Source organism: Cololabis saira, chromosome 9 (genome assembly GCF_033807715.1).
Source record: "Cololabis saira isolate AMF1-May2022 chromosome 9, fColSai1.1, whole genome shotgun sequence".
NCBI classification, from domain to species: Eukaryota; Metazoa; Chordata; class Actinopteri; order Beloniformes; family Belonidae; genus Cololabis; species Cololabis saira.
The window spans coordinates 24386096-24399882 of NC_084595.1; the positions used below are offsets into that span (position 1 = coordinate 24386096).

At 39.6% G+C, this 13787-nt stretch overlaps 1 protein-coding gene across 1 annotated transcript in view; it reads right to left on the bottom strand.

Annotated features, from left to right (window-relative positions):
• Positions 1-22: 22 nt before the first annotated feature.
• The window catches only part of bin3 (bridging integrator 3), a 47141-nt gene continuing 33376 nt past the window's right edge, over positions 23-13787 (bottom strand). Inside the window, exons 6-9 of the mRNA XM_061728913.1 lie at positions 9599-9639; positions 4706-4847; positions 3398-3532; positions 23-1426 (exon numbers count right to left, since the gene is read on the bottom strand). Coding sequence (XP_061584897.1) covers positions 1280-1426; positions 3398-3532; positions 4706-4847; positions 9599-9639 — 465 coding nt within the window. The 3' untranslated portion in view covers positions 23-1279. The remainder of the gene's footprint in view (positions 1427-3397; positions 3533-4705; positions 4848-9598; positions 9640-13787) is intronic.

Sequence of the window (13787 nt, forward strand, 5' to 3'; positions counted from 1 at the left end):
CAAATATTGAGAAGATCCAAACTTAAACTCACCAAAGCTTTAATAAGAAAGTAATCAATCGCTACTCTCACAGTTCATTTACTTCATGACTGATGATACATTAGAGCTGAAAAAAATTACAGATTTTTTGCAATACATTAAAACTAGAAACCACTGAAATTAAAAAAAAAATTAAATCATGTAAGAAAAAAAACAACTAAAGAGCACCTTCATTAGTACAGTTACTTTGTGTTTCACAAACAACCTGCATTGCAGGACAACACAGTTAGCTTCCAAATAATTAAAGACAGAACAAAGAATAAATATTGGACTTGTGACACCTTAAAAAAAAACTCAACACAAGAACAATCAATGTGTACACATCACCACATAGTATCATAGCAAGGCTCCACCTGGAGAAACAAAGGAGTGCAAATGCTTTGGCCAAACATATAAACTGGCATCCATCTGTAGTGGTGAAGGTGAAGAGAAAGGACTTTCCTTGCATGCCAATCATGTGAGGTTCTTTGAGTTTAAGCAACAATAGAACAAAGAGGAGATGTGAATGTCATAATCTGCATTTGCCACTAGAGGGAGTGCTAGTCCTGGTTTTGTGTGGATAGAAAGCTTCCCATCCATCAAAGGCTGCACAGGCATCATCTCACTTAACACAAGTTAAGTTTTCTTGATACATCTAAAATAAGGACAATACAGGCACATTACTCACAGAATGTGTTACAGATATCACAATTGTAACCCCAAATAAAAAGCTCTCACGGGTAACTACAATGTATTTGCCAATAACCTGCAGTCTTATTACGGTATTTGACATTGAATCTGAACGCTTTATTTCAGAGTTGGGCAACAAAATCTGTAACAGATTGTTGGAAAAACGGTTGATGATGAAAACAATTTCTTGTTAAGATTACTACATTAGACAACTGCTTACAAATATCACTGAAACCACGTTGTGTAACCCTGGAAATTAGTTCACACAAAAGTTGTTTGATTTCTTTACTTAAAAAACAACAACAGCATATTGGCTTATAGTGTCGCACTTGGCAGATGGCTTAGTTAATGTGGCATTCAGCTGCTTTGAGTTACAGTGTCTTTGTACAGAGAAAGAAACTTTAGGATGTAATTGAAGAGGAATAGGAGGCGATGAGGCCACAAGAAAAACAAACAAATAATCAAGTTAAGGCTGCTACTGTCGGCTTGAACTCCGCAGGATCTTGAAAAAGAGTGGAATCCATTCAGAGAGGCTTGAAAAGAACACTTCCCGGTATCCGGCTTTTCCCCCTCAGTCGTCTGCGACAATGGACAGAGCGCGCAACTCGCTGAGCTTGGCCTCGGTCTCCCTCTCCCTCTGCTCGTCCGTCAAGCCCGCCTGGTCGATCTGGTCTGTTAACTCACTGAAGACTCTGTACATCTCAGTGAAATATACCACCTGTTGGGCAGAGACAAACAAGCCTGATGGCATAAAGAAGAAAATAATATAAACCTGCCTTTCCTGTGAAATATCTGGACAGCGTCATTCCACAGACTTTGTTTATACACAAACGATACCCCACAAGCACAATCTAGCCATGCTATTACTTACTCCAGTCTGAAGCTGCTGGTCTCTTACCTCTTCAACCCTCCTAATGAGAAGTGATTTGAAAAGAGAAGGGGGAGCCCGCTGAAATCAAACAACTCTGACAAAGCCCCAAAACCCAGCACTTCAGTGGGTAGTGACCCTGCTTTTCTTCCCCAATCTGAACAAGAGATAAGACTGTTCACTGAAAGCTTTCTTGACACTTCCCACCCCTGCTTCTTCCCCTTAGTTCATGAATCAGGCTCCCTAGAGAGTTGCTTTGATGATTAATAGGCTTTAATCACATTACAAGACTCCAGAAGAGTGGGCAGAGAATGAAAGTACTGGGAAATACAACCCCTTGAAACCAACATGCACATCTCAATATTTATTCATGCAGCAACGCAAGAGATGCCATGCGCTTAAGGGGGCATCACCCGACTCTAAAATTGCGTACGCTTTCCACTGCAAGCAGAACCAGCGAGACAAAAAAAAAAAAATGTAAAAAAAGGCCAAGGGAAAAAAGGTTTACTCATTCACTTAAAGTGTCACAAGTGAGTAAAAATGATTGAATTAGAACTCTGTCATAAGTAGAAGAGACACTGTCAACTGAAAGGACCAAAGTCAGGTCTGTTAACCACCTTGTACATGCTTTTTGTAAGTCCTCCGTCTCAAAGACATTGCCTGTTTATACCAATATTTGCTGACTAAACCACATGAGTGGGCCATAAGTATTGGTTTACTGGTGTTTGTAGGGGTAAAGCGGATACATTCTTCTTCCCAAAAGTGGTTTGTTGAAAGGTCCATCGGAAGTGCCCATATGATCAGTGATGATAATGTAGACCAGATCAGCCCTCTGTATTACAACTGCTCGTGTCACCACAAAGAATAAATGCAGCTTCAAACAACTGTGACTACCTACGATACAAAAACAAGCAGCTGCATGGTGACGCTTTCATTTACATGATCTTAGTCTGCATTTAAACATACCAAGCTCTTGTTTAATACAATTTAATATTTATTGTGATATTTCATTTCGACCTCCCTGAGAAATTCTGAATAATTAACATTGAACTCGGATCATTTAAGTATTTATTTAATTAAGACAGAACGCGTGAAGTTTATCACCTGTGTTTTTGTTACTGGTAGGAGAGAGGACAGCCACAGGGGAAACCAAGCTCCAGTCTGGAGAGCAGGTCCACTGACCGCTCATGTATGACAGTGTGCAGCATATGTAAATGTGAAAACAATTATTAAAAAAAAACAGACTCCTGTGATACCAATACATGGGAAATGCTTGCATGATTCAAATCCAGGTAAAAAGAAAATAAATACGTTGTTAATTTCATTTGATAAAGGGAAGGCCTCTGCTCAGATTTGTGGAAATATTTTGTGCTGGGTGTAGCTGATTACCAAATTTGCTAATCTGAAGTTCAAAGGGCATCCCAGAACTCCTTCATCGTCATTAGGTCTAGGATAATCCAGTTTACTAATTAGGAGTGTGTTAGTGTCTGTCCCAAAGCGGAAATTACAGGACCGGGCAGGTCTGGGGTGGGGGAGGAGGACGTGGACGTGGTGGCGCTAACTTCAGACACCCAGCTGCTTTAAGAAAAGCTTCAGGTTAAAGGAAGGAATACAAGACTGCAGTGGAGCCAGACAGATGAGGCCTTCCTCGCAGGAGTGTGGGCTGTCGCTGGGGGTTAATCAAATTAAGACCGCATGGAGAGAGACAGACTGCCTGCGTTATACACACCCTTCATCAGATTGTCTGTTAACAGCACACAGTTGGAAGGGTGTGTCTGCGCAGCTGTGAGGGCCTCATCGGGTCTTGTGAGGGTTACTAACCTGGGCTCGGATCAGAGCCTCGAAGCTGGGCTGGAAGTAGTCGATACGACTCTGGTAGAACTTGGGCATCTCGTCCAGCAGCTGCTTGTTCTTGGCCTCAAAATCTTCCCTGACCGGCCGAAGCTCTTCTCTCGCCTGATGTGTCGAGAGAAGATGAGAAACAAAAGCACAAGACACAAACAGCTTCCATTACTTTTAAATTCAGAAAATATTAAAGCAGCATTATCTCATGTAGTAATTCACTTAACATATCAAGAAAAATACATGTTCAAAGGAGTTGTATATTAAAAAATGTTTTACCTGCCAGGGAAAACAAGATAGCTTAAAGTAAATTCTTTACTCGTGGCATCATCAATTTTATCATTTTCTTATTGTTGGGAAATTTATCCGTCAAATTCCCACGGATATGCCGTGTAAAATGGCTGTAATCACGACCACAGTGAGGAGGAGTGGGTAATGTGGGCAGACTTGGCTGTGAGTGGACTACAGCACCACTGATCTCTGTGTGAATGTATTAGTGGGCAGTCTACTGTAGGCATGGAGTTATGGAAAGCACAATGAATAAGTGTGAGAATTTTTATTAAGGGGAAGGGGGGAGTTGCAATATTCATACAACAACATATTGTACTGTATATCTGCTGCATTATGATGTTTTTCTTCCACACATTGCCAGTTGAAATGGCAAACAAATATTGTGTGTGGATCATTTCTTTAAGTGCAGAGGGATTCAAAGGGCAGGGATGTAGGGGCCTCTTCAAGGCATTGTTCCCCTGACAGTGCTTTTCTCAGAGTGTGTGGGTGGCTCACCATGTGAGAATGTGTTAGAGGCAATATCATAGGCAACACTGCAGCACTATCTGTGAATGTGAGTGCTTTTGTACTAGCCTCATGGTATATATGTATATATATATATATATATATATATATATATATATATATATATATATATATATATATATACACACACACACACACACACACACGCGCGCATGTACTGTATGTGTGTGTGTGTACATATATGCGCGTCTACAATTCTCAATTACGTGCCTCTAGATGTGCAGCAGTACCTTTTGAAAAGGCAGTACTTGAGAGCCTGGTAGCTTGCGTGGGTTAAGGAGTGCACATGTACAGTATGCATGTGCTCAACTATTTTTGTTCATATCCAGTCAGCATTTGTGTCGTTTTGTACTTGTAAAGCTCTATTCACAATACGGGCTACATGTAAGAGCAGGTGAACTGTGCCCTCCTGGAGTTTAAAAGGAGCGTTTAAGGTGCTCAACGCTGTGCATCGATGAAAACTGCCAGCACCTGATGTAGTTTGACCATAACAGGCCCCGTTTTTTCTTTCTCTTCATATTTTTCCACTTTGGATTGCAACCGTTTGTAGTCCTGCAGCGCCTGTTCCCGCCGTTTCACTGCCATATTCAGGCTGGGGAAAACTCCGCTGTACCTGAAACAAAGCAACAAACAGAAAATCTGAGTGAACCAGACTGTTAGGGAAAGCATGCACAAGTGTGCATGGGCAAACATAATGTCAGACCAGGATAGTCGTATTACAATAAAAAAAACTTTTTTCCTGAACTTACTAAAAACACTGGAGCAGCTTTTCCTGCTCTATAAAATCTACAGACATGAACGCTGCATTGCATCACATCTCAATGAAAGCCATTATGATTAAATAAAATCACTCTCCTCAACATCTTATTGTCGAGGTACTTTGAAACCCCAGAGGACAGCTCTGCATTAAGCTTCCTCTCATCTATTATCTAATTACTATAGTTCAGAATGGCATCAAACATTTAATTTTGTGACAATTATCATATTCCACATGAAAATATATTCTTGCAACAAGAATCCTGGTCTTGTGCACTAAAAATAGAAAAACATTAATCTGTAACTTAGCAACAGGAGTCTGAGCTTCATCCTGGGACTTGTTGCACTGGTTTTGTGGTGGATTTTAATGGAGAAAATGGAATATTATACACATATACAAACCACAGAAATAATATCTGATGGACTTAAATCTAAATCTTAAATCTAAGTAAATAAAATACAAGATTTAAGCATCTTTGAACACATTAAGCACTATAAATTATTTCTTTAGGTTTGAAATGACAAAAAAAATAGGAAACCGTAAAGCAGACAGTAAATATTTGAAAAAGCTTGTAAAAGCTAACAAAAAGAAAAAAGATTGTAACGATTTCAGAACGGTAATATATAATTCATATGAAATGAAAAAAATCTATGTCGCAAATTACTGGCATTTCCAATCAACATGATCCAGTGACAATACCTCACATAAACAGACTACAAGGTGCCTGCTTGATATGAGTCGGTAGTAAAAAAAACCCCCATAATTAAAAAAAAAGAATCACTATGAAGAATTTGATTAACCTTTCCTGAATGAGCCATTTAAAAGCATTGTATCATCTGTGTAGGCACACCACTACAATAGTTTATTATGTGAGCCTCTACCCATAGGGTTATTAGCAACAAAATGTGTGGGCTACACAATTTACGTTGCTCTTCATGCCAACCCTTGCTCTGCTCTCTGCAAAAGATGAGGGAACCACTGAAAACCTGTAAATTGAATTTGAAATCCTAGATTACAAATGTGTTTGGTATTGCACCCTATAAGAGGTCTAAGGGGGGAAGAGGCGACTGAGACTCAGACAAGCAGGGATTGTTTCCGACAGGAAGTTAAGCAAGGAGTGGTCTTGTAGCATTGGAGTGACATCACAGAGCTCAACAGAGCCCAGCCCCACGGCCCACGCTCTACCGCTATTTATAAAATACCACTTTGGCCCAGTTTACGGCAGGGGTGGATGCCGATCCTCAAGTCTACTATCTGCTCCAGTGTACACATACTTGAACTGCAAGGGGATTATGCAACTGCCCTCTAGGCATGACTGCTTTCCAACTTAGTCCTTCTGGCTGATGACAAAGCAGCTGCAAACCAGCTTTTACACGGCATATGGGCTGATAGAATCTTCAGCAGTGCAGCTAACCTGGTGCTATTTCCTCATGACAAACCACAATAGCCTCCTGTTTTCACCCTGAGGTTGGAAAACACTGCCAGCAACTACAATGTTTCAGCATACAGAAAGTAGAAAGAGCTGGCCTCGGAGCCAGCTTCTTATTAACTCATTCCTGTCCTGTTCATGCTGGATGCTCATGTCTTGCTGTAACAGATAGATCCCCCTCTGTGCAGATGTTGGCTTAGCTTTGTCCTGGACTTGCAAATGAGAAAACAGCAGAAGTCCTCCACTGCAAATGCATTCCTTTCAAAAGCGTCTTTTTTTTGAGAGAGAAAGAAAGAGAAAAAGAGAGAAAGAGAGAGAGAGAAAGAAATCAAGAAAGAAATCAAGAAAGAAAGAAATCAAGAAATCAAGAAAGAAAGAAAGAAATCAAGAAAGAAAGAAAGAAATCAAGAAAGAAATCAAGAAAGAAATCAAGAAAGAAAGAAAGAAAGAAATCAAGAAAGAAATCAAGAAAGAAATCAAGAAAGAAATCAAGAAATCAAGAAAGAAATCAAGAAAGAAAGAAAGAAATCAAGAAATCAAGAAAGAAATCAAGAAAGAAATCAAGAAATCAAGAAAGAAATCAAGAAAGAAAGAAATCAAGAAAAAAAGAAAGAAATCAAGAAATCAAGAAAGAAATCAAGAAAGAAATCAAGAAATCAAGAAAGAAATCAAGAAAGAAATCAAGAAAGAAAGAAATCAAGAAAGAAATCAAGAAAGAAATCAAGAAAGAAATCAAGAAAGAAAGAAATCAAGAAAGAAAGAAATCAAGAAAGAAAGAAATCAAGAAAGAAAGAAATCAAGAAAGAAAGAAAGAAATCAAGAAATCAAGAAAGAAATCAAGAAAGAAATCAAGAAAGAAATCAAGAAAGAAATCAAGCCTGAGAAGTTCTCTTCTATTTCCTAACTTGGGCAGCCATCGTTGAGCCACAAAGGTACCTATTTGAGAGAAACCCTGAAGGCTTTCCAGTTAGATGCTGCAAGGGGGCCAAGGGCACAGCACTGTACATGTGACAGGTCAGGGTGTGGTGAACAGACTGGATGGATATAGCATCTGGACCAGAGTGTGTTTATGAGCTGCTGCCAATCCACAGAAACGCCAGTTTGGCCTGTGAGCCAAGCCCAAGCTGGTCTAGACAACCTCAGTCTAGGAGGCTGGGTGTCCCTCTTGACCGTGATCACTGTCACATAACTCACTACTGCAAAGCACACGCAGCAAATCCCTGAAAATATGTGCGAGTGAAATGTTTTGATGAGGACGCAAGGTGGCACGTTTTGTTAAAATGTTTACTTTGAATGTAATAAAACGGCCATTTGGAAATGGTTAATAAGATATAACCCCCCCCACCCCAGGTCCTCTGGGGGAGAGCTTTATTATGATAGAACGGGAGACAGTGGTTTGTGCAGTCAAAGCTCATCCTGGGGCAGAGGTCTCAAACTAACGCTTGACTTCTGTCTCAAACAAAAGAGCAGTGGAACAGAAATGGTTAGGTTAGGAGGCCTAGATAACACAAAAGGTCGATGCCCACGCACACCCATCACATAAACAGTGATGTCATTCAGTGACCTTGTTGAGTGAATGAAACTCATATCTGGGCCTGAGAGGAAGAAAGAGACACTCAGGGTAAAAGTGGGGGTGGGGGTGCTTTTATGTTTGTTTACTCTAAGCTTGACCAAAGTTAAGTATAAAGGATGGATGCCAAAATTTTAAATGGCAATCACACGTAAACACAACACTGTGATAAAAATCATACAGTATATAGACATGCATACACACATTACCTAGTGAAAGCCGTCCATTAACAACTGTCTTCTTTTCAACTCTTCTCTAATTGTCTTTACAGTGTCACGAGATCTCAGAGTATTTTGACATAAATAAAAATATTCATTAGTGAAGGACTAATGGAATCTTAATGGAAGCTTTAAAGCACACATCTCTTGCATCTTGGATTTCTATGGAAGTCACCTTTATAAACTAATCAGCACTAGATGGATTTTTAAAAGGAGGGAGAAATGCAGCATAGAGCAGTCACTTTAAAGTTACTTCCTCTGCTTTATTGTAGATTCTTGAAAATGCCAAAATTGCTTTATGGACTAAAATACCATCTTTGAAAGACAGCAGTCTCTCTAAATCCTGAGCTGGTGTTTGCATATTTGTCTGCGCCTGTGTCAGAGTCTGCTCTGTCCTGAGACAACTCTCCTTCTTAACCAATCCACAGCTCTGGGCCCGGGAAGCCGGGCCCTTTGCCATATTTTGAGACTGCCCACACGTCCGCCTGCCGCCCACCAGGAAGAGGAAATTAGAACCATTCCATCCTGTCCCTACTCCGCCACCAGAGCACATGAGGCAGAGAGGCCCTAACACACACACACACACGCACGCACACACGCACACACACACACACACACAACGACCTAACCAAGCTGTGTCAGAGATTCTATTTCCATTGGTTATATTGCAAAAGCCATTTTATGGGAAGAGATTTCAAAATAAAACTGCTATAGAAACATGATGCTTATGTTCCTTTACAAAGAGCATGTTTAATTCCTGGGAGGAGCCAAGAGGAGGAAGCAAACCCTTAATAAGCGTTCCGGAAGATGGGTGGGACAGTGGAACCACTCCCTTCAGTACCTCTGCTTTGCGTCTGCGTGTGTGTGTGTCTGTGTGTGTAGTATGGAATAGCACTCACTTCCTCTCAAATGGGGGCGAATATTAAGAATGAGAACCAAATAAACTTTCTTCCAGACACACACTCACCACAGCAGCACAGCTCAGTCCCTGATTCATTTTTACAATGTGTGTTATGACACTGCAGGTCTTCCTGTGGTTATGTGTTACAGCTGTACGTTTTTATCATGGAAGTGTGAAAGGTAGAGGAGGTAAAGTAATAAAAATGTTACGAGGTGCTGGACTCATCTAATCAAAATGTTGAATGAATTTTTCACTTAAGGGAAATTAAGCCACAAAACGGAACTAAAGAGCCTTCACAATACTTAACTAAATTAAATGAATAATTTGATATAAAATATATAAATATGCAATTAAAAAATACCATTCAATGACTTTTATTTGTATTCACTACAAAAAAATCTGGCCTTTCTGTGGTAAAAAGAGCATTTTAAAACCAACCAAAGTTACACAAAAGAAGTATAAGCATGATAAACTCAATATAACACTTACTTTTTTAAAGGGTCGATAACAGTCTTCTGAACCTGGTTGACCTATGATGAAAAAACAGCAGTTAACATAAGCAATATTCACCATGAGGGAAGGAAAAATACACACTTGATATTCATTGTCAAATTGAATTACATCAGAAGTGAAGTCTGAACAAAATAGCTTCAACATCTCATTAGCTGCAAGTTAACACTGTAGCACAAAAAAAAATGTGTATAATTCAAACAGAGCAATCAAAAAAGCAAAGGAAAAAGGGGAGGGGGGTTTGCAAAGAAACTTTAATGACGTTGACTCTTTTATTGTACACGCCCTGAGGAGAAACCCCTGAATATTCATTGAGCTTGCGATACAAAAGATGGAACTGTCAGGGGACGGACATGAAAGCAAAACCCAACTGATTTCAAATCCTGTGCAGGGTGGGCTGCCTTACGAGATGAAAGTTTTTAACAAACAAACATTTTAACAATAACAGTTTATATTTTCAAGCATTCTCCTTCTGGTTGTCAGAACCAACAGGGGAGAAAAGGAGGAGAAGCGGGGTGTTAAATGGAAGTAAACTAACATCACATCTTGGAGCCTCCAGCCCCAGAACCAGGTCTCATCAACAGAAGTTCGTGTACAACTGACAAAGTTTCTAGCTTCATTTACAATGCAGATTGAACATTCTACTACTACAAAAGCAAGCATACCATAGCTACATTGTCAAGGCAATTCACGTAAGTGCAGAGCATGCTAGGAACAATTAGGGCTTTAAAGAGTGAGATTTGAAGTGACAGTTGCAGGATAACAGTGAGCAACTCAAGTAATCATAAGTTCATTTGCTATTGGAAAGGCAATCAATCAGAGAACAACAAGGAAGCAAGATCACAGCTGCTCTTTGTAAAACTGCCCTGACCATATGAGAAGATACAAGACTCACTGCTTCACACAGGCAGATTTCCAAATACAAAATGGTTGATTGTGGTTTGAGGGAAAAAACAGAGAACCAATAACAAATAAGTACATGGGAATTCACATTTTCTTTGTTTTACATATTCACACCATCTCCCCTCCCCGGCTTGAGCTACGCTGCAGCTTTTAAGGTGAGAGCATGCAGCGAGGAGGGAGAAGAACAGCAGCAGATTTGCTTAAGCATGCTGGTGCCCTCTACCCTCTGCCCCTTCCCACAGAGAGGGGGGGGGGGCAAGAGATATTCCTTGGAGACTCCACAGAGCCTGAGGCCGATGCTCAAGAAGCAGTCTCCATCAGTGAGTCATGGGGCAGAGGCCATCCCGGCACACAGGCCTCCCAAAAATATACACAGATCGCAGAGGAAATCAATATCCCTCCAAACGGAGCATCCTCTACCGCGCTGCCGCCATCTACACTGGGGCTCAGCTTCGGTAGCAGTGTGCCGGCGGGGCTGTGCGCCCTCCTCAGCCCCAGAAATACACACACAGACCTGGGCCACTGCTGCCTTCATTATCGTTGCACGTTTTATCTGCTGGCTTTCTCACTTGTGGGCCCCGCGGCGGAACATCTTGTCTCAACATGGAGAAGAGCAAAGGGTGGATGCTTTTGTGTCTGTTTTGCTGGAGCAACAAGGTTTGCTGTTGGTGCCGTCAGAATCAACCGCCAGCTTAAAGGAAGAAGTCAGAGTAGCGTTCCAGTGAGCTGTGTTGGTTTATAAACACCTAGCAAACCTGGAGGTGATGCACACTGCAGAATTATCAGTGAGTTCTCACAACCGTTATTTTGCTTTTAGGTCTCTTTTTAGCCACTATGAAAAAAAGGAGCCACACAGCCCAGGCAAACCCTGGAACAGAATATTATGTTTAGTCAAAGATTTTTATTTGGCAAGAGTGAACATCAGGTCTGGCTTAGCTGACAAAATTGGATGCTGAAGATGCTGTCAAACGAGTCTTCAAATGAAATGGAAATATAGATTAATTTATAGGCAAGTGTGCATAGTAGCATGTCTTTTTTACATTTGAGAATTCAAAAGATAGCAGAAATGAAAAAGACAGAAAAAAAGACAATTTGGCATTGTATAATATCCGAGGAATGTTGAAGCACTCTTGTGAAAACAGTCACACTGGCAGGAGTGCTCTCCAAGGCACTCAACCAAGCCAAGTCCTGGAACATACGCAACCCAGGTCACAAACCACAGGCTCAGTCCAACCTACATTTTACTTTGTCTAGTCACTTAAAATGGCTCCTGTAAAATTTGATAAGCTGTGAGCAAAGCCCGTCTGACAGACTGGTATAGGAAAGCAGAAGAAGCAAGGACAAAGACAATCTCCATCCTCATTTACATGATGTTCTCTATTTGATACCATTTTTTTTCTTTTCTGTTTGACATTTGAGCTTCCAGGCAACTATGTCTGCATGTAGGTCTGTAATTCCTGAATATGAATATATATATACATACACATTATATATTATATATATATATATATATGTGTATGTGTATGTATATATATATATATATATATATATATATATATATATATATATATATATATATATATATATATATATATATATATATATATATATACACACATACACACACACACATATACATATACACACACACACACTTGAATTACAATATTACAATAATATTAAAATTATCCACAAAAAAGAATGATGCCAAATTAATCTCTTGCCATCACACATCCCTGTTTTCTGTAAAAAACAACCAAAAGTAACTTTGGATTTTCGATCCAAGGGTATCCGGAGTTACTTTTGGCGTCTCATTTCAGTGCACTAACTACGATGAAAGGAGCTCACACAGCTATAATTCTTCTCCACGTAAGAATGGAAGAGAAAAACGAGAGACTGGCCAGGTAAGAGAGCAAATGAGTAATATCATCCAGCATCTAGCAAAGTGACTTAACCGCCACACCTATGGAGGGGCTCACTGAGCTAAAAATGACAAGTTTGTTGTGCTGTTTTAAAGAGAAAAAAGCCATAAAATCAAAGCTGAAAAAAAGTCAATCAGAATATGCCTTAGTGTGATCTGTGTTCTCCCTCCTGTATTTTTCCTCTTTAAAGCACAGTGTAATACCTTGAGGCAGCACACATGCGCAGCCACTATGAATCATATGGTAAGTACCTGTGGCAAAGATCCTATTCAAAAACAGTCTACCAGGAAAACAAACTGAAGAGGCCAACGATATGATCTTTACAAAGTACACTTGTTTTAGAGTAAGCAGGAATAACAGTTCTTGGAGGGGGTGGGGGGGGGGGTGCATGCATATCTATGATTTGCCCTTGGAAAATATATATAAATGGGTGAGAAATAGAAACATTAAAGAGACTACAGATTCTTTAAAAAGTGTTAACACAGAAACACATATGCACAGTTAGGGCTGTTCGATTTTGCCCAAAAATAAAATCTCGATTTTTTTTCTCTCAAAATCCGATTTTCGATTACGATTATTTTGTGAATTGACAAAAGGCAAAGAAATGATTTCAAATATGCTGTTTTTTTATTGAACATTTGCCCCATTGGGCTTTAAGTGCAAACTTTGCTCTTATTAAACCAAAAATGAATGAATAAAGTGCAAAACTCTGTAAAATTAGTTGAAAAAAAGTTTTAAAAAATATAATAAAATATAAAGTTTTATCTCTGAAAACAAAATCAGCAAATCAGCACTTGCAAACATACAGTAAGTTATATTTCCAATTAAATAAAACAAGACATTTTCTAATTAAACTAAACATCAATCATTAATATGTGTGCAGACAAGGTTAAAAAAAAAAAAAAAAAGTGAAAAATCGATTTTACGAGTTTCACGTTTTAACATCGTTCTAATTACATAATCGCGATTACGATTTAAAATCGATTAATCGAACAGCCCTATGCACAGTATGAAGGGAAGTGGACACAGAATCATGTCTGAACTAGTGGTATGAACATGTCACTGAGTTTTGTTTCATCTGTCAGACTGTTGACACATCCCAAACTTGCAGATATCCCAAGTGTGGTTTTATTTAGTGCTACCTAAAAACTATCATATTGCAGGGAGGATTTGAGGTTTATAGGGCTCAACTGTTTTAAGAAGTTTCATAAATATAAGCTGTTTACGGCTCTTGTTCTCCATGAAGGAGGAAACAACGTTTGCTTGACTCCTTTAATCCTTTAAAGACTATATGAGGTGGTCCATCACAGCAAAAGAAGCTGAACGGAGCCCAAATGTACACT